General features: G+C 41.5%; 1 protein-coding gene across 5 annotated transcripts in view; it reads left to right on the forward strand.

The window, feature by feature from the left end:
* LOC139609422 (neural cell adhesion molecule 2-like) overlaps positions 1–22,145 on the forward strand; it is a 370,355-nt gene that overhangs the window by 314,281 nt on the left and 33,929 nt on the right. For all 5 annotated transcript variants that reach the window (XM_071463965.1, XM_071463960.1, XM_071463959.1 and 2 more), the window contains 5 exons: positions 1,463–1,580; positions 7,059–7,228; positions 13,264–13,409; positions 19,694–19,844; positions 21,846–22,033. In XM_071463965.1, the coding sequence (XP_071320066.1) occupies positions 1,463–1,580; positions 7,059–7,228; positions 13,264–13,409; positions 19,694–19,844; positions 21,846–22,033 (773 nt within the window). The remainder of the gene's footprint in view (positions 1–1,462; positions 1,581–7,058; positions 7,229–13,263; positions 13,410–19,693; positions 19,845–21,845; positions 22,034–22,145) is intronic.

Here is a 22,145-nt window from a genome sequence, read left to right on the forward strand (position 1 = left end):
AGACTTCCCCCTGAAGCCAGGACACTGTAGATGGTGGTGATGAATGGAGCTCAAGGTTGAAATGACAGCTGAATGGCAGCAGAGAGAGAACACTTTTAAAGGTTGACAGCTTACAAACGATTGGCTAAAAGCGAGCGTGTCAGGTTGTGATTGGATGAAGACGAGAATGAGCTGGTGGAGTTCAGAGATGGTGGGAAATGTGCCTGGAACTTAGAGGACGTGGAGAAAGAGATAGTCCTCCTGACTGAACTTTTGTGAGTCTGTGTTTTGTTGATGTGTCGCTGCCGGCCCACACGTTCAGCCTCAGGTGTTCAGGTGGAAGCACTTCTTTGTCGTTGTTCTCACCAAGCCAGCCAAGGAGTAAACGCTCCAGAGCTCCAATAAGCTGCTCCAAACATGTCTCATCATGCCGTGAGACTGGACAAGGCCACGGCAGATCAGTTATAGTGGGAGCAGAAGTACAACCTAAGTACAGGCTTGAGAAATGGACTGAGATGCCTGATAAACATGCTTGTGCCATAAAGCTGTCATCCCCGTGTCACAGCAAAGGCAAACAGAGAAAAGACTGAGCCTGCACTCGCTCTGCTCCCCTTTTACTGAATGACAAGATGACAGTCCTGGATGGCAGGGACAGGTTCCTGACAGCTATCAGCATACTCTGTTGTTTGTTACCAGTGCTCGTAGAAGATTAAGACATACTGCACTTATCTGCACAGTGTATGTTCCAACCATATGTATCTACCACCATAAAAATCATAAAAAGTAAGCTGTTGTTTGTCTGCATCACATTATTTGTGTCTAATGACAGAATATTTAGTGTGGACATGAGATTTAATATAAAAGTGTAATATAGTACGCACAACATTTAATTAATTGATAGAATTAATGCAAATTGTTGTCATGAAGAAAATAGAGTAAGCACAAGCTCTTTCAGTTTGTATTTGCAAGTCTTTGAAACCACTAACCTTAAAATCACAGAGACGTACCGCTTCTAATTTTGACACTGCAGAGATCTGCCACAACAAAATGAGCATTGGCTGGAGCTCAAGCATTTGACAGTGGTTCAATAGTTTACTCACAAAAGAAAGTGCTGGGTTTCATAGATGGTGCAGTCGTGTTTGATGTTGAAACACATTTTCTGTCCCGCCATTGTTTCTATAGATTTAGCCGGGCATTTCTGAATCTGACAATAGTATTATGGTTTCACATCAATGTGTTCAGCTCCTTTGTGTTTTTACCAAAGCTGGGTCAAAATGTTACTTGAAATCCCCATTGGATTACCAACAGAAGTAGCATTTTCAGTGACTGCTTACAGGCCACTTACAAGGCCAATGTATTGTATTGGAAAAGGCTAGTCTCCACTATCTGGTTTCATAAAGACTCACATTAATTTTAGTAAGATATAGCTTTTAGTCATTCCTGTCTGATTGTGTTATTCTCTGCTCTGTCTTTGTGTCCGCAGTCCCTCCAGTGCTGTCAGTGTCCCAGCAGTCCTTCAATGCCACAGCTGACTACCAGGAATCAGTCACCTTTACTTGCATCACCTCTGGATCTCCTGACCCTGTGGTCACGTGGCACAGGTAGCTTCTCCTGCCTTAATCCCATGCATCGGTCTCTGGCATACAGCTCAGAAAGATATTGGACAGAAAAAAATTAAAGATTAAGGATAGCTATATACACAACAAGTGGACACCCAAATATTATACCCATATAGGATTCAATTCCAAATCAAGAGTATTAATCTCCACTCCTCTGGAGAAGCTTTCAGTACCTGGCTGCAGGGATTTGCTTCTATTCAGCCACAACAGCATCAGAGAAGTCGGGTGCTGATGTTGGGGGATAAAGCCTGCCTTGGATTGGCGTTCCACTTTATCCTAAAAGTGTTTTTTGCACCATCTATTCATTAATCCATAGCTAAGCTTGAATCTAGTTTCAAACTGGTGATTTATTCAATCAGGGTGCATCATTAAAACTAGCAAGTAACGACTCCAGTAATAATAATAGTAAATTGGTTGCTAGGAAACATCTGTGCACACAGTTCAGGTTTACTCATGCTGATTTAACCTTCTTCCAGATAACAGAACATAGAGGACATACTGTACTGTATGTGCTACCACTCAAAAACCATCACTAATGTATTCATCTTCATCGCCCATGCATGTATTAATGTTTCCTTTAGGAAAAAAAAGCCTACATTTGTACCATTGTAATTTTTTGGATCCCAGATCAAGCAGACACTCTTTCACAGTTCTAACTGAGGAATTTATAGTCCGCCCTCACACATCGCCCTCAGAAGCCACACAATAATATCATAGCAGCAGTGTGAAAATTTGCACCTGGAGAGCATTTGACACCCTACTATCCACTACAGCCCGACATCACGTTATTAGCTTGTACCCACGTAGCAGGCAGTCATGACAGGTTTTTTGCACTTGGGCATCTATTGATAACACCATTGGCATCGCTGTGAAGTTCACACTTTTTCCATTTACTCCGCTGATGTTTTTTTCTTCTAGTTAATTCATCTTAATGGACCATTGCAGTGTTTTCTTATATTTTAGCCAATTTACTTCAAATCAGTTACTGCTGGCTGTTTCTAAAGAAAGTAATCCATCACAATTAACAGCAGCTTAACTTTTGCACATTATCGTAGCATTAATTGTTGATAATCACTTACAATGCACTTACAATGCAATTACCATACAACAATAACGTAACTTTGATGTGATACATGGTTGACAAGAGACGCTGTTTCTATGGTGATGTGTGTCAGACTTTTCTCAAGTTTCTGTGAGTTGTTTTACATGCTGTACTGAAATGAATGGAAATCAATGGCTGCCAAGAAGGAACTGTAGGAGAGCACATTCAAAAATCAAAGTTTGCTTTGAAAAATGGTTGCAGGTATATTTGATTTGTAGCAAAAGGGACTAAAACATGGAAAATGTGGCAGCATTGTCCTTCAGATATCAATAATGTTAACTCCAGCTCCAACAACTGCAAAATTGGGACAGAATAAAGTGGTGGTTGGTAAAATAACGCAATTTAAGTGTGAAGGCTTAAACACCTACACTTAGCTTTCATTCTTAGCAAACTGAGGTTGTTATTTTCTGTCTTTAACTGTGATTCATGGCCTTCATTACAGAGTGGAAGAGTTTGTTTTTTTTGTTTAGTTTTCCAGAATTTGCAGCAGTTTCCAAGAGGTTCAAGTCTACTGCTTGTGGCCAGCAGGTGTAAACCAGAGGCACAGTCAGAACTGCTTGAGTAAATTTATTAGATGATGAAAATTGTGTTTTGCCTGCTGACTTGGTGACATTTATGCACGTTTGCACACTGGCATGCAAATTAGTTTTTCCGTAAGCGATTTCATGTCAGTGCCACAGGTTATTTTGGGCACACGAGGTGTGTACAAGAGTGTACAAACTGAGAGATGTTGAAGGAGGGATAACTGCAGATATTTGCATCTAGATACTCATCACCTTAACTTAAACTACTTAAAGTCATATATTTTAGCATTTAACCTAATGACAGGAACTTTGTAAAGCTCATTATACTGTGAAGTATGCAGTTCGACTGGTGGAGTGAATGTGTCATTCCAGTGTTTAATGTGACATTGTTTCCAGGAGTGATGCAGACATAATGAGAGCTGAAATGTCTGTGTAGTAGTTTGAAAGAGAAGTCGATCACAGCAGAAAAAGCGAGGCACATGCATCACTTTGCAAAGCACAAACAAAATTTAATGGCGCTGCACAGCTGGAAACAGCCTCAACTTTGTAACCCTCATTCATCTTGCTCTCTAGTTTCCAGCCCGAGCAACAGAAATTATATTTACCCCAGTGTGTGTTACCTTGTCTTTCAGCTGCAGAGCAAACCAGGAAAATGTGGTTTTGATGATTTAACAGCATGCATAATATAATGCTGCAAATTTCACAGTAGTGATGGGTGAGAACTGATGTGTAGATTCATTCTTCTTACCTTCATATTGAGACTATCCATGTGACAGCTTTGTTCCCATGTAATGATTTCACTCACTGTCTCTATTTTGTAGCATAATAGGAAATTGAGTTATGTTTGGCTTGGTAATTACAAGAGGCAATTGAAATGAGAAACCTGTTCTTCTATAAAAAATGAAATCTTGGCTGTAAGAGTTCATATTATACACCTAGCCAGGATAAAGGAGCCTTACTGAGCAATTCAAAGCTGTGTGTTGACACTGTGATTAGCCTCGTATTCGAAGAGCTAGAGCTAAAAACTGACCAGAGATGAGGCGATTGTGAGCACAGGAGGAAATTCTCACTGCAAAATTACATTTCTCTCTAGTGGAGCACTTTATACTCAGACTCAGACAGAACAGGCTTTTATAAAACCGGATGGTGGGTGCAGCACAGCTAATAAGCTACAGTAGCTTCCTCCAATATGGACTCTGGTGTCACCTGAGTTGAACACGATGCAAAAAAATATCATGATTTAATCCAAATATCGCTGCAGTTCTAATGACATGAATTGTTTTTGTCTTAATAAAATGTTGTCTATGAATGGACGGCATGCTGCTCTGCAAAAACTCAATCTTTCATTCTGGCTTAATAAAATGTAAAGCAGTCGTCAAGGCCAAACGGCTGCCACTCACTTTAGAGATGACATCACTTCAGCTGTACATCAACACTGATCAGATAGACTGCAGTGTCCACTGACTGTCAACCCTCACATTGTCCTCTCCTTTATTTCCCAGGTCAGTAAGTCCTGCATGTCAGTCTGAGACTCCAGAATTAAAATGCGTACACGGCAACAAAAGAACCGGCTCATGCGTAAACAACAATCACAACCCAATTTAGTTTTTCCTTTGATGTCACCTCTCCCAGCGATCTCCGGCTTCCCAGTTGCATTTCCTGTCAGTGCGAGGTTTGGCCTCGTCCTCTGTGCATCTTGGGTAATGGACTGCCTGTCAGCAGTCAGTCAGTATAATGACATTCAGTGCTGCAGCCCGTCCTGTACTGTCCGTTCTAAAGATGAAGCCTCTCTTCATTTCCTCTTTGGCTTGCTAGAGTTATTATTACTTGGCTTTGCTGTTTCTTCCGTCGACTTTCAATTATCCTCCCTCCGGCTTTTCTACAGTAGAGTGAGGCTGGGGCGTGAGCCCTGCTGCACAGTATCCCTGCGTTTGTGTCTGAATCTACAAATCTCCACATTGGAAATCCCTAAAATAATAAGGTTGTTTTCTTTTTCATTCCCATAGACTTTACAGTGTAAGCCATAGAGAGAAGTCTAAATATATTTGAGGTATGCATTATACAAAGCTCTGTGCATTTGAATTTAATTTGTACAATAGCTTATGAGGTTAAAAAACAGGCTGTCAGTTTCAGATTGAGGGCATTATCATCTATATTGAATAAACAGGTAGAAAGAAAAATGTGTTTTTATACTTATTCTTCATATTTCAAGGTTACAAAAATAATATTTGGGTGGATTCATAATAAATAGGAACTGATAATATTTCTATCAAAGCTGTAACCCGTAAATATCAGCTCAACTCTTTTTCTTCATATCCTTTCATCCAAAGCGATAATCTTTTTTATTTTGAAGTTCCTGCTCTTCCATGGAAACTCAGTTGCCCGGCAATGCCGTGCTGTGGATGCATAGACTGTAGTTGTTAAGGGAGAGGAGAACATTACTCATTCATTGTGCCCCTCTATCTACTCCTTTTCTCAGCTGATGTGGGGGTTCAAACCACTTATCTCCCAGCCTCACACACACCTACACCTCTGACCTACACACTATCAACTTTGTTTCCACTGGACCGATTTGGGAATTCATCTCTAACCTGCCTCTGTCTTCAAAGGATAGTTTGATTTTAAATGATTTAACAAATTTAAATAATTTTTTACAGATGGATGCCTTTTTATCTTTGTGTACTTTAATGTAGCGTTGAACAATGCATTCAGCTTAATTTTGTAACATGTTTCGATGTCCCCTGGTCAATATATATTCAATATTCACTCCTCTTTTTGCTCTGCCTTGGTCTCCACCAACTCCTGACTCCTTGGCAGTGAGAATGTGGTTGAGTCGGGTGAGCCAGGTCACATTGCACTGAATCATTTCACCCATTGTTAATCTAAAAATGTCGATGAAACATTAATATCTTCAGTGTAAATAGCAGCTTTGTACACATGCACATTTTGAGCAGTTTAAATGTGTATTTTCTATTTGTTTTGAGTGCTGCTGCTTGATCCCATAGACATTCAGTAACTGAGCTAATCTTACTTTTATGTTGATGATTAAAAAAAAATCCATGAGTTTGTCTAAATCTGCTCAAGCATGGGGAAAAAAAACAGTAAATTTTCCCCCAAAACTGAACAATCCCTTTAACCTGATAGATTACACGGCTGGTTAAGCAGCTGCAAATAAACAGACAGGGGAGGCAGCAAACCTGCTTCACATCATTATGCCTCTGAAGCTTAAATATAGACATAGATCAATTTAGCAGTTGCTTTTTTCCGGCTAATTTCCGTACAGAGTCCAATATGCATAAGACATTAAGTCAGCACTGTATTCCAAACCACACCGGAGTCATTTTGGGAGCAGTGCAGTCAATAACAGAATGTACACAACAACACGACTGATCTCAGACGAGGCTCAAACATTGACTGAGAATATGAAGATGATATTTTTCTTTGCAGGGCAGAGTTTGAGAAGTCAGAGCATGCAAGGAATTATGATGGCACAAAACAAATGATTCACAGAACTCTAGTTATTTCAATTACAGTTTGATATGTGCGTTCAAAACAGTACTTCGATCACGCTTGAAAGAGTTTCTATAAAAAGTTCTGCCATGTTTTCACCTGTTTATGTGCTATAGATATAAATATCTTCAAAGTCAAACTGTCTGCACTTAGCCTCTCTTTTATGGGATCAGTAGACACCCAAAGTGCTAAGATTATACATCTGTAACATCAAACGGGCTGCAGGTTGAATTTTGCAGGGGTCGCTGTCAGGTGTGAGTTGGTTGCTATATTTTCTCCTCCTCACTCGTCTGTGGCGTGAACCTCTGCTTTTGACTTGTGCAGGAAAGGGCAGCAGCTGGAGCCGTCAGAGCAGTACTTTTTCAACAGGCTGGAAGGTGGGCGTAGCATGCTGACCATCCGCAACATCCGACAGGGGGACGGGGGCACCTACTCCTGCAAGGCCACCAACAAGGCAGGATCTCAGGAAAGAGAGCTCTTCCTCAAAGTGTTTGGTAAGTATACCGGCAGCATTTTGATGAAAGGGTTGAGATTCAGAAAGACTAATAGGAAATGAAGGATGAGTTTCAGGTTGGAAACTATGCAACTGAATGTGAGTGGAATTTATTTTAAGGTAAAACAAAGCAAGTATCTGAATCCATGATTTTAAACTTTTCTTTCAATATCATCAAATGTTTTCACATGTTGGGGGTGTGTTACTGAAAAAGAGCAAATTCATAACCTTTTCTTCAGCTTGTTTAATGTATTCTTCACAGTCAGTGATCTAGCTCAAACTGACCAATTACAGCTGTTTTATTGTCTCTTACCTCCGGCGGTTTTGACACATGAAATACAACTGTATTTTAATAATTCAACAGAGGCATGTCTTTCTGGAAATGATTTCCTCACTCTTGATAATCCAAACTCCTCATTGTTAACCATTCATAGGGACTAGTTCTTTGGTATAAAGTAGTTCCAAATTAACTTGATCTCATTGTACTGCAACAAATCCTTCAACCTAAACATAACATTGTCCATACCGTTTGATATGACCCATTGGATCCCATCCTGATCTACCACCGTGACAACAGCAAGAGATGAGGCCAGAGATAAACTGTTAAAAATCACTGTTGAAAAATAAATAAACCTTTTATGATGTGGCATACTATGGGGAAGTGTTGGTTATGTTTACAGCTGGGTTATATTTAGGGAAAGAGGGTTTGGGTTAAAAACAGTGCAACATTTAAGGTTAGGGGGCCTTCGTTGTCATGGTAACAATAATAAACACATGGTTGAGGTTATAGAACAACTGTGGTCATGGTAAAAAAAACAAAGTTGAATCCAGATGACCTGAAATAACATAAAATGCTTCCTGTCATTAAAAAAGTTTGTTTTCATATTGGCTTATCCATTATTTTATGCTCCATCAAAGATTTTGATAGCATTGCACATATCTGTGAAGTGTGTTATTTTAAGGCTTCATTGTGAAAACCTCCACAAATTACATTTCATTAAAAAAAAGAAGTATTTTTCAAATGCATAAATGTCCGAATATGATCCTCAGCCCACCACAATAACAGCTGCATCAATGTGATATATTTCTCCTGGAAGGAAATATTTCATTTATTGCTTCATATTTCAATTACTGCACACCTCATAAAAAATTTCAATTTATATTTTCATAAACCTGCTGGCTATTTCCTCTCAGATCCCTCTGATAGGGCGTGTTCCGCTCATGAAAATGTATGGAGATTTGTGCTCTAGTCATCAACATCCTTTCAAGATGTGCGAAGCACTTGTTCTTCAAAATGCACATTTAAATGAAGAAGTTAAGGGTGAGGGAGGAGTTGTGCTTTTCAGTGTGCAGTGGGGAAACACAGTTGTAAGTTAGTTTTATTACCCCTGACAGCAAAGACGGAAGGAGAGTGGGCCATTTAAGTTAGACAAGGTGTGCATGCAGGTGTGTATGTGTTCTTAATTCATTGTTAGGCGTTGTCAGACTCAGTGCCTCTTCTTTAATGTCAGTCATGTTTCCACCAGGTTTGTTTTTGTTTTTCTAGATAGATGTAGTTTACTCACATTTCCTGAACGCTATTCGACATCTTGGATAAGGTCGATATTTATTTATCATCATATCCAATGATTTTAACACAAATACACAGTTAAAGCTGAAATTCTATGATCTTAAACATTACAGGAAACCTCAGACAGTAGATGCACAGATGTATCTTATCCCAATTGTGTTTGATTACGTGATTATAGGTGGTAAAATTAGCTAAGGTGATAGCGTCTTCAGCACAAAATGAGATAAAAGATGTGACAAAAGAAGGGGGAGAATTTATTCCTTGAAGAGAAGAGTTTTCATTGCACATCAGAGGGTTGGGAATGAGCTACGTAGCTGCAGCAGCTGCTGGGTATTCACTTTCACAGATGGACTTCAGAAATGTAGACCCACGACAGTGTGTTGCCACAAACAGGTTATTGTCACAATTAATTGCTTGAAGCCTCTTTCATTCATGTTTCACTTTCATACACTTCAACACTTTCACCTCTGGGGGTCCAGTATCTCCACAATGTGCCGTCTGGCTGCTCTGTAAAGTGGCCACAACAGCCCTTGAGCTGTAAATGCCAGAAGTGTTTGTTCTCCCAGCTACAATCAGTCTTCGGAGATTATGTCAAGTTGTCCTGCCTTTTAGGCTCCAGGTCATTCAGTGCCTCAGAGGGAAAAATCCACCATTTACACCGTTAGGAAACAGCTACATATCATTTCTTGAGTAGTTCTTAGACGTGCTAGCAGCATGGCTCCAGGGATGCTTCATCGTTGGCCCAGACAACTATTAGATGGATTGCCATGAAATTTAATGTTGACATTTCTGGTCTCTTGAGGATGAAGCATTTGCAACCTACAGTTACCCATAACACCCTTCTCTGCATAGGCCTTACATGTATCCTCGGAGAAGCATAATTCCATCAGAAGATGTTTGCCATAAACTTTAAGCTTTTAATTTTTGTACTTTTTACTCAATAACCCATAAAGTGAAAGTGTAAACCACAGTAAATGTAGAGAGTCAACAACACAGTCTGACGGCAGAGACTTTTTCATCTCTCTGAAGCATCGACCGTAAATGTCACGTTTTGGTAAAAGAGTGAGGTGCTTCTCTCTGAACTCTTCATTTTGCAGCAACATTTAGCAGCAACACAGGGAGAACCAGAGATACACATCTCACAGTCCTCTGCAACAAGCCGCAGTTTTCTAGTTGTGTTGTCTGGAGCCTGTGAAATACAGCATCGTCTGGGTTTTTATAATTTGAACAAGATGGCCGAACACATCGAGGCATTGTTGTCTCTCCATTTCTTCTTTTTGTTCAGTAAAAGCACATAATACATTATTCACTGTCTGTTATGCTAAATGTAAGCAGAACCAGACAAGACAGATAGTACATAGTTAATGACATCATTTCACCACAAAATCACTGCTGGAGTAAACTGAAAATCACAGACTGAATATATTTATATATATTTATAAAACAGAAGAGTGTGTGAGGGTGGAGTTTTCTGCTCAAGCCTCTAAACTTTGCAGAGTTATAGGAGGCATCAGAGCAAATCTATGCTTACATTTGCATACAGCTGGAACAACAAACAACACACATTACTGTTATCAGATACAGTCAGTGCCGTATTTCGTTTTCTGATACATCAGTGGGAGGGATAACAGCTTCATGCAGTGTCAAATGTTACCACAGAGGGGATGCAAATACAGTTTAGCTGCACAAGGAGTCCTTTCCCTGCATTAGCCGTCTGTAAGAAATGTCAGGGTAAACATTACCAACACTCTCCTTTGGTATATTTGTCAAACTGCACCAAACCTGTAGTTAAATATATATTGGTTGTGTCATTATGTCACTTTCTGCTCCAACAGTCAGACAGTTAATAGCTTTCCCACAGGTTGAGCTTGTTTTTTATGTATAGGGTGTCAGGGCTGATGCTGTGAGGTCGCTACATGCAATATTTACAAATATAATTATTATAATACCTACAATTAATATAATAAACTATAATTATAGTTAGTGAAAAAAACAACACTTGTTTTAATTAAACTGCGTTAAAAAGAAACTTATAGAAGTTAATTTAAATGTACAAATCAAACTGAAAAGAAACTTATCTCTGTAAAAATACCACAAACATGGAAGGTCAAATTAATTCTGGATTTTTATCTTCGAGCACACAAATGCTCCTCAGTTCTTTCTCATTTCGATTGGAAATGTTTCAGATAATGTGTTATTAATAATGTTCCCTGTAGAGTGGTTTTTGCACCATGCTTGATAAATGAGACATTTTCCATTTAATATTTGCATGATGAAGGGCATCTGGGGCAAAACGGCTGCAGATAAGGTGGTGATGAAGAACTGGTTCAGACCGGTCTCTGTACTGTTAACAGTGTTATCCGTGTGTGTGTGTGTGTGTGTGTGTATGGGAATAGCATGGTTGTGACTGTGTATTTGTGTTGAGTCAAAGTGTCTATTTACATGTGTATAACTAAAGCCATTACAAGGTTTAAAGGATGTGAATGATCATCTGAAGTGCCCCTCGTCTTCCTCTCTGCAGAAATCATCTGAACGAGTCATTTAGTCTCATTATGAGGCTTTAAAGCTTATTTTTTCTTCGAAGGAGGAAAACTTGAGCGGGCTGAGATAATTTCGCTTGTTCCCTCTGCAGCTTCCTTTTGTCTCCACGCGAAACAGAATCAGGCAGATTGTTGTGGTGTCAGAAAAAGCCACTTGATTCTGGAGGATTTTTGAAGTCATATAAATCATTTTAGAAACAACTGAAATTATCTTTGCTTATTGGCAAATCTGTTTGACTTGTTTTTGGAAAACACGATTTTGAAGACTTAATTTCTTAAATTATTTCTGTGGTTGTTTTTGTTAGCGCTGGCGCTGCAAATTTGGATATGATAACATTGTGCTCACGAGGTTAATTGCTGAGATCCCAGAACACGAACGTGCGTATCGTACCCACAGTCAAGTGGTTTTAAACAAACCCTCACATTATCCAAACATACTGGGAAAACAAAATGACGGGGATGGAAAAATTATGATTTGAATTGTCCATTGTAAACAGTCATCACAGTCTCCAGATTGACTTCCCAGTCAATTAGTCAGTCAGTTAAACTTTGAGTAGATGTACACAGGGTTTTAAAACCTGACACTCATCACTGACTACTCTGTTAATACCCTCCCCTTTAGGCGTCCTCGGCGTCCACATTTGGGTTAATATAGGATCAACGTCCCTGCTACTTCGCAAATTCTTTGACACTCTGTCAAATCTAAATCAATAACCTTTTGATATGAGTGGTTAATTCCTCACCGTCATTGTCTGAATTACGAATATTTCATGTGAATTCACTTTTGGTTTTAGTTAAGTTTCGATAATCTTGCTTAATTGTTAGATTGTTTCCAACCTTTTCAAGTCCTGTTGTGACAGCATCATGAAACTAAAATGTGACTTGTTGCAATTACCTGGAATTTTCCTTCAGGAGCAGAGTTGTCATTGGGTTTAGTTTAGGTTAACTAACACAGCAGGGTAAGGATCTCTTCACTGAAGGTCCTTGCAGGTACAGTATTATATGTGTGTGTGCACTGGTGTGTGTGTGTGTGTGTGTGTGTGTGTGTGTGTGTGTGTGTGTGTGTGTGTGTGTGTGTGTGTGTGTGTGTGTGTGTGCGACCCCATGTTTTGACAAGCTCCCAAAATCCCTCGAGATGGCTCCTCCACCCCGAGGTAGAAGCCACGTGAAATTGCCAAACACTCCTTAGATCCCCCCCCTCCGGGCGGTGTTAAAAAGCCTTCAGTGCAGTTCAGTCACTATTTTCCATTCACTTCCCTTTTCCTTTTGGATTTTATGCTATGCTACTTTGCAAGCACCCTGTTATGGATTTAAGTGCAGTGCAGGAAAAAAGAAGCAATCCATGATTCATGTGACATGCTCAGTGCCCCTGACATGCATGGTGTTTCAGGGCTTGCTAAGAGCATCTTATCAAGAGGCGGTGAGCAGGGAGCAGCCACCCAACGGCACGCTTTCCAGCAGTTATTGTGGGGCTCGCTCTGCATCACAGGGTGCTGGAGAGGCGTCCTTCTAGACAAATATATCTATTTTTATTTGAAACAAAAAAGGTGGATCTCAAACAGAGGTAGAGGTTGTTTTGATACGTTTTTGTCAAACTTCAGCAAAGTCAGTTTTTGTGTTGTCATCTGGGCCAAGACATCTGCAAGAAATAGGCCAGAGGGCATGCATTCCTGCTATGCCAGACCTGGAGAGTTGGACTGCAGTGTATAAATGATGTTGGCCCAGACTGTCAGTACCAAAGTCATGCATCAGCTCGGAGTTAAACCCCACGGTACAGCCTTCATCCACCCTCCCTTATGAGTTAAATCTTTGACAGTTTCTCTTCCACTTCTCCCTCACAACCCCCCACCTCCCTGCCTTTCAGTCTATTCTTCTTCACTCACTTATCTCATTTCTCCTCTCCCCCTCATCCTCTGCGGTTTCCAGTCCAGCCCCATATCACCCAGCTGAAAAACGTGACAGCCGTGGAGGGCAGCGCCGCCATGATCTCCTGCGTGGCTGAGGGCGAGCCTCTGCCCGACATTTCCTGGAGGAGAGCCAGCGACGGCCAGACCTTCGTGGACGGAGACAAGGTAGAAAGTGCCAGAGAGTCCATCTGGCTGTGTGTGTGTGTGTGTGCATCATCATAAAGTATGGGCTAGGGCTATGAGTGTGGGCACATAGGACATAACTAATAAAGAACACACAGATATTATAGAGGGGAGGCCATTCACCAGTTTTGCAAACCATATGCATATATGCTTCAGAATACAGCAAAATCTGAAAAAGCACATGTAGCGTTTACTTGAAATCATGTTTTTATGTCATCCAGGTCTGAACATCCCTGCTATTAAACATCAGAGTTACTATAGAGTGAAGATGGCACCTCCTTGACATACTGTCATCAAAAACTTGTATTATTATATTATTCTATTCTTTTTTTCAGATATAAGCCTGTATATAAATCTTTTATAGACATAAAGTCTTGCTATATGAAGTGTTGATGCTGGTGGTCACATGTTGGCCCCAGCTTCAAGAACATGATGCGACCGGTAGCGTCCAGCTTTGTTGACTACATGAAATCAACAGTAAAGGGGTCAAGGCGCCGGTAGGCTCCGTCAGGACTGCTCATCCGATGATCCTATGACCTTGGTGACCCCCTCCCCACTCACCTCTCTGATGCTGGAACTGGGATGAGCTGTGTCTGAATCAGGCACTCACACCACAATCACACCCACTTACAGTATGTTCACATATATAAATCTATATCTGTGGCAATGTTTTAGTGTAGCTGTTTGAAATACAGCATCTCTCTCTCTCTCTCTCAATGCGACATTACTGCAGCTTCTCTCTAGTGAAATTAGCGATTTGCCAAATGTCAACTTTAAATGAAGCTTTGAAATTCAAGCCTGTTTTCAGACTGGATGTCAATGAGTTTCACTAATTAGGTTTTGAATGGTTTTTACAAAACGAAGGTGTCCTAAAATAACCTCAACTCATTTAGTTGGAGTTGCAGCTCAGACATAGGCGTTACAAGGGCAAGCCAGTGCTCAGTCATACATGTGTAATGGTAACCATTAAAATGTCACTGTTTTTATTTTTGTAGAGAAAATATTTGTGTTGAGTATTAAAAGAAATAGCCAACATGAAGAGGTAATTACTTGTGTATGTCCTCATAAAAATAAAAGCAGGCATAATTATTCCCATCTGCCATACATGAAACGTTACAGTTAGAGCTATTTATCTCTAGCAGTGCCGCTCAGGGCCTGTCTCTTAGGCAGCTGCTAATAATATTCACATTCAAGAGTGATTGGTGATTGATCCTCGTCCGCTTTTGCAGTGCATGTGATTTTCCATACTATAACTGGCATATGAAGCCTCAAGGACTTTTCATCATTTCAAAGCTCTACTCACTGCACATTCACCTTGGTCTGTGTTTTTTTACAGGAAGTGTTTAAATCTCTCTACTTTGCAGAGATTATTATCTCGAGGGAAATCAGCACACGCATTTATTTTGATTAGCTCTCCGCACAGAGATGCAGCAAGAACCTTGAAGTTTCAATTTATACTTTGATATGTACTTCCCTTTGACTTTGTGACTTTTGAAGTAATCCAACTGAAGAAACTAAAAAAGATACTAACCTCTGGTTGTGTGTTTTTCTCTCAGAAGCCATTATTCAGTTCTAAAATCAGAAATCGAATGAGCAGCAGCTGCATTTCCTTGGAACAGTAATTAATCTTGAATGAGCTGCCATCAGTGTCAAAAACCAGCCTCGTGGCTGAAACAGTTAAAAAACAAAAGAAAAAAGAAAAACAAAGATGGCAGCCATTCTTTTGCTCGGGAAAAAGGTCACCGCAGAGATAAATGAATGTGTGCAATGGCTCGAATCGCTCGGGTTGATAAATCACAGCCAAAAATGAGAGTAAGTGCTTCTCTTTCCGCAGCAAATGCAATTATGGAAATGCGTGGTGCAAACCAACACACCTAAACATGCGCAAAGACAAACACAGCTTGTGCAGCGCGAGGCGTGATGGATGGCCGCAGTCATTTAGGTTTAAGTCGGGACGTTCCTCTCTCAATTTGCTCCCCAATCTGCATATCCAGTCGGCACGCGCTGAGAGACATTAAGCTTCAAAGGTTTTACTTTTACTCACTGTATAATGTAGCTTCCAGTCTTCTCGTCCCTCGTCAGCTAACACAGTGACCCTTGCTAAGGGAACATTATGGGATGCAGCTCCTGGAATTTAATTACGCACTGAGGTAGGATTTGAGTCGGGGTATTGTTGCACTCATCTGGTATTGTTTTGCTTGTAAGCAAGTTTAGCAACTGCACTGTAGTTTCATCCACAACATCCAAGACTGAAGAGCGGGAGAAATTAAAACTGTGCTTTAGCTTTTTGTTCAATGGACTTTAACTTTTGAAGAACCTTTGAACTTTCTCCTCAGCTGTTCAGACCATCCTCTCGTTTGTGACGGTTTGAGCTCCTATCAAAAGACATCTCGCAGTTCAGACCCCCGCCGAGATGATTGTTTTGTTTTCTGCTTGATACCTGATCATAAAAACAGCTGCGAAATACAGTGGAAGGTAGATCACAGTCATGCTGAAACCCCCGGCTGGCCCCTGTTTCCTTGAAGCAGAAAGCCATTATTAAATGTCATTTTGTTGTTGTCAGGAGAATGAGGTGATACAGTAATCATTAGAGTGGTGCAACTATGAAGACCCCCATGTTCAGCCCCTCCCTGCACTCAACATAAGCTACGCTTGCCAGAATTTGACTACAGTGTGTTTCCAGCCTCGCTGACATTTACAGCTGACATTTTTAATATGTGAAAATTCTCCAGCATTTGGTCTGAAAGAACACGGCAACAGCCTCCACAATCCCATTTGAGAGATTGCATTTGAGATGTAGCTTCGCATGTTCACTGTAAACCCACACGCATTCTCATTTTTGAGGTCTCATGGATCAGATAGGGAGAGGATTTCATATATTTTCCCCTCTTCTGCCCTCCTTTGCTTCCTCCACCTGCTCGTCCTTTCATCTCCTTCAGCTCCTCAGCTCCCTCAGCTTCCACGTTTCTCTGCCTTTTATCTCTGTGCTCTCATGTTGGTCGCTGTTCATGTGTGTACAATATGTGCCTCCGCTTGTGTCCCGTGTGTGTGTGTGTCCACGAGTGTGCACGTGAGTCGCTGTTGTGTTCACGTCTGGCCGCTCGCCTTGTGGTTCTGTTGAGCTGCATATCAAACAGGCTGCGCTTAGGGGCTGAGTTCGTCTCTAGACACAGACCCTGTCAGTTGGCAGAGGGGTTTGGGAGGTGGGGTGGGGGTGGGGTGGGGGGCAGCGGGGGGTTAGCGAGTAATTTCCTGACTCAGAAGTTCCCTCCTAGAAGATTTCCTCTCTTTCTGCTCCCTCCCTCTCCTCACTCCATCTTTAGTATTCCTGTTCAACACACACTCCCGATCCCATTGACCTCAGCCTGCGACGCAAACAAGCACAGTGTGCAGTGGCGGTGCAAAGGGACCAGAGCCGAGCCTTTAAAAGCCGCTTCAGCTCATTGGTTAATAGTATTGCGACGATAAGAGGAGAGATAAGCCATTCTAAACAGGATAACGCTGAAGCAGTCGGAGAGCGACAACATAAACTGAGCGTGATTCAGGAGAGGCGGCTTCACAGCCCAGGCTTATGAGGCTTAGACACATAATGAGTATTGGCACAGTCGGGTGCTGGGGGGGGGGGGGGGGGGGGCTTGTTCATAGTCTCTATTACTGGTTACTGTGATGAAATGTGATAACAGTGACAAAAATCAACAAACAAGATATAAGATGGTAATTAGTCAACGTTAGGGGAGCTGGAAGGTGGATTTTGTTGCAGAGTGTGGACAGAGCAGAGCTCACTGTCTGCTGCTTCCCTCTGTTTCCAGTTCCACACACACAAGAGAGCGGTATTCTTCCTAACTAATTCTCCACTGCATACACAGTACGTGCAGTATGGTGTAAATAAGACCTGCGTAGAAGGCATGAACAGTGTTAGCCATCATGTCTGAATATAGACCTGCAGAACAGCACAGCAGAAATCACTGATTACCACCAAAGATGATGCAGAAGCACACAAACAAGAATCTTGCTGATTGCGGCTGTAACTACAAAAACCTCCCAAAGCATTATGGGGCATCCCTTTGCTAAATAAGCTTCCAGGAAGCCTGACTCTCAACCTCAGCTTTTTTTTTTAATTCAGTTTCTTAGATCTAATTCCTTTATTAGGAACAAACTAATTTGAGTGCAGTCCTACATTAACTCCCAGGCCTTGAGCTAAATAACTGTTACTCTATTTTTACTCTATTAAAGCTGTTTATCTCAGTTGAATTAATTGGATAATTAGAAGGCAACGAGGTAAGGAAAGCAAACTTGTGATTCAGATGGATGAAGTTATGATTGTGATAAACAATTGTACGTATACTCTTGGACATGTTTTATTTTTGTCTTTGTTTGTGTGTCCACTTTCTAATGTGTTCATGAAACGTGTCCATGTCCATCTCCATCATGAGAAGACCTTATTTCCTGCAGCGAGCAGCTACACCATGTGCACACGTCTTGCACAAGCTGGTACATTTCAGCAGTGATAGTGGAGTCATGATGCATCATTACTGTGTCTGACATGTCTTGTTCACAAAGGCCTCAAGAGCCGAGAGTAGGCTGCCACCACACTGTATGCCACGTGTCATTCAGCTCTCAAACTTTCACACTGAAACTAAAACAGTGTTTTACTATTTATGGCGGTGCCATGTCTGCGAATAGAGACGTCAACCAACCTCTTCACAACAAAATTCATTTGAAATGGAAACACAAAATCAAACAAAAGATTTTGTAGCCTTGGTTCAAGTCAAAGTCAAAGTAGCTTTATTGTCAATTTCTTCACATGTTAAGACATACAAAGGAATCGAAAGGACGTTTCCCACTCTCCCGCGGTGAAACATATAAAGTGCACACTGCGCAGGCACGACAGATAAGACAAGAAAATAAAAATAACTAAATGAGATACATAAATAACTGGGAGTAGCAGCAGGAGTTTCTGTGCAAGTTAGGTTATTGTAGTGCAAAGGTGATTCAGTAAAGGCAGCAATTTGACATTAATAGTGCAGTTTCAGTTCGTGTGGTAAGTGATCATATAAACGGAATACAGGTAACGGAAGTGCAGGGGACAGAGTCCTGAGTGATTTTCCTTTCGGGGGGGGGGTCAGCTTCCTGTCAGTCTGGGGGGTATGGCTGGGGGGAGTGAGGGAAGAGAGTTTAGCTTCCTGATAGCTTGGTGTATGAGGCTGTTGCTGAGTCTGGTGGTGCGGCAGCGAAGGCTCCTATACCTTCTTCCAGAGGGATGTTTATCATCTGATTTGCTGAAACAGGACAGATACAAGAAATTTTGGATTGCGAAGGTTTCTCTGCATGAATATAAAAAAGGCTGAAAGTAGGATTTCAAGATAAAAGGAAGCAAGTGACATTGCTTAAAAGGATTGTGCTCATTGTGTCTGACCTCCAGATCTTCCTCTAATCACAAAAAAAACTCTTGCTGCAGTCACGCAGCTCTCGAATGCATCAACCCTGAGTCCATGGGCAGTACCACTGAAAAGTAGTTTCTCGGGGGTGGCAGAGGTTATCTGTTAGGTAACAGTCTGGAGGCTGCAGCTGTATCGTGTCTGCAACAAGGATGCTCCTGGCGTGTTTTTCTCATTACGAGTGAATGTCGATTACTGGAATGATAGCCTCGTCTGCTGTAATTGACCCGTAGCTTCAAATTGATACCATCTGTCTTCATACAGATGTAATGACCTTGTAATAAATCGACATTTTATTGCATTAACCCTGACTCTGTGTGACAAGTGACGTTGCCTGCAGGGGGGGAGGGGTGGGGTGTGTGTGTGTGTGTGTGTGTGTGTGTGTGTGTGTGTGTGTGTGTGTGGGGGGGGGGTTTCAAAATAGATCAAGGGGTTGTCATTCAGTCCCAAGTTCGAAGTTGGATGAGGAACTTTCTGTGAATTACTTGGCCGACTTCTCCAGTGGATCATTTTATTTTGTGTTCCCTCCTTTGTATCATAATGAATCAGTCATTTCCCAAGCTTTACACAATCGTAAGCTTTTTCTTCAGATATAATATCACAAGTACTTGTCATATTACAAATAAGGACTTGAGTAAATCTCCTCCAACCTAGGTCTATTTGATTAGCTGCTCTTTCTTGCTCTAAAATGTTTTTGGGTTGTTTTTGCTCAGAATTATTAAGGGCAATAAATGTGTGAAATTACAGGGATGTAGATGCCAAGACTCAGCAAATAAACCTCTCAGCCAGAATTTCTGACCCGCTCTGGCGTGTTGCTTGTGTCTTCAGAGCCAGGACGGACGTTTTGAAGTCCGCGGTCGTCACGGCAAGTCGGTGTTGGCAATCAGCGGTGTGAGGCTCGCCGACCTGGGTCGCTTTGACTGTGAGGCACTCAGCAGGATCGGAGGTCACCAGAAGAGCATGTTTCTGGACATTGAGTGTAAGTATGTGTGTTGTATGACTAGATGAACACACACAAGGGTGTTTTTTTCAGTTATTCTTGTGCTTAAACTTATATTAACATAATGCACATTTAACAAATCTGACATTCCTCATCTAAACAGGTATTTTTTTCTTCCAGTTTACGTTTAACGAGAAAGTCATTATTATTGAGTGTTCAGCTTGTTTAGGGCATGCCCTGCATTAGTTATTGCAATGGAGAATCAAAATAAAACACTTCACCTCACTATTAATTGTGAAATTGATCATAAATGAATGTAAATACACAGACTTGAAGAGTAACTAAACACCTTTTCTTAGCTTCATATGCTCAAAACATATTTAAATCCAGGCTCACCTGCAGTTACTCACAGATCACTGATGTGGAGCGTGCTATCGACTTTTACCTGAGAGGTGTGAAGAACAAGTCAATATCAGGCATTATTTTTCACATTATGTGTTTGTGCAAAATAATTAAGACAGTTGGAGGCCTGGTCACCTGATATAACCTCACCCATGCCTCCTTAATGTGAAAATGAAACACATGAATGTATTTAAGCAGCCAAATCAACAACCTAGCAGGAGATGTGTGAATTCCTTGCAGACATGTCTACGGTTCAAAGGTTCATCCATGTTTCTTTTCACACTGTGGCTTTTTTTCTCATCAAAGATCATTATTATATAAACAACAGATACACACACACACACACATACAGCCTCCAGAAGGGTTAATTAGTGAGAGGATATCATGCATCGCCTTTCCTTTCCCCCCGATGACAACTCCCCTGCTTCTCCGATGAGTGCAGCCATTCCTCAATGCTGGTTGTTTGGGGTTATTTGGGGCGGGCTATCCCCTGCCTAATGAGCTCTGAAGCAAAGATCTCCATTTTGGCCTCGGAATGATTAGGTTCATTATGAGAGCGGCTCTGTTGCCTGAACGAGACCAAATGGAAAACGCACTTTTCGGCAGCAGCGCTCCCACCTTGAAGCTCTGAGGAACAACAAAGAGAGAGGGCAGACAAACAAATATATTCAGAGAGACAGTGAGGGGATGAAATGAATACTGTATCTCTGTTGGCATGTGGAAACCAATTTTCTCCTCTTCTGACTGAGGTGACTTTTGGGTTCATGAATTCCCTTCAAAACCTATGTTGCATAGTTCTTGAAAAGTTGACATGTTGGAAAAAAAGTTTGATGGCATCCTTTTGCAAATCTCACATGCATGCACCCACTCCCCAACCATGAAGCTGCTCTCATTATACAGTAAACTTGTTTTGCTGGAGCCACAGCTGACAACTCGCTCTCAGACTTGACTCCCACTCTGCACAAAGACACAGGCTGTGTGTCTGAGTGTGGCGGGGCTGAGCCAGCCATTGCCACCGAACTAATGAACTCATTTACTAAGTCACTGCAGGCTGCGGGGGATAACACGTCCTCGGCTGTGACAGAGAGCCAGGCATCAATCTCTTTAATGGAATCCTGCAAGCGAGCATAAAACAACCATAATGCCTCTCTGACTGAGCTGGGCTGACTGGGCCCAGAGAAATCCACACGACAGCTCGCCGCTTCCATCGTCCATTACTGCCCTTCCTATTTGCTGGGGCAAATGAGCTTCTGTGTGCATCCTTTATTTTTATTCCTGGGGAGATCATCGTGAAGGAGACACCCCCACCTCCCCAGCATGAGGTGGCTTGAATTAGGTTTAAGTTTTTCTTTTTAACACTGCAGAGGGAGTTTGGGAAGCATTAATGAAATGCTTTTTCTTCTCCCTTTGAGGAATTTGGGGGTTAAGCCTCAGTAAGTCATTTTTATGTCTTTGATCATCCAACGCAGCTCCACCTTTGATTTGAGCGTTTAATTGGCTGCCACAAATCCCAGACACACCACCGGTTACTCTTTTAGTGATTCAAGTCTTGTTTTAGCACTAAAAGCTGCTTTGCCATACAAATGAGGGAGGTGTGAGAGATAATGTCTTTTTTTGTTTGTTTGTTTTTTTTGACAGACATACCAAAGTTCCTGACCAATCACACCATCTATTATTCATGGGAGGGGAACCCGGTGAACATAAGCTGCGACGTGATGTCCAACCCTCCTGCCACCATGCTGTGGAGGAGAGAGCGCTTCACCATCTCTGCAGAGGGAACCGCCAACACACGGGTGCACAGCGCAGAGGGCAAGTCTGTGCTGGAGGTGGGTGCTGGTCGTGTGATCGAAGCTGAAGCCGTGGTATTGACCTGTTTACTAGCAATTACAGAACATGAAGGAACTCTCACAGTACTTACCTTTGCCCCATTAAGTAGCA

Source organism: Trachinotus anak, unplaced genomic scaffold, assembly GCF_046630095.1.
Source record: "Trachinotus anak isolate AG129_WGS33_773 ecotype Australia unplaced genomic scaffold, CSIRO_AGI_Tana_v1 ptg000026l, whole genome shotgun sequence".
Lineage (NCBI taxonomy): Eukaryota > Metazoa > Chordata > Actinopteri > Carangiformes > Carangidae > Trachinotus > Trachinotus anak.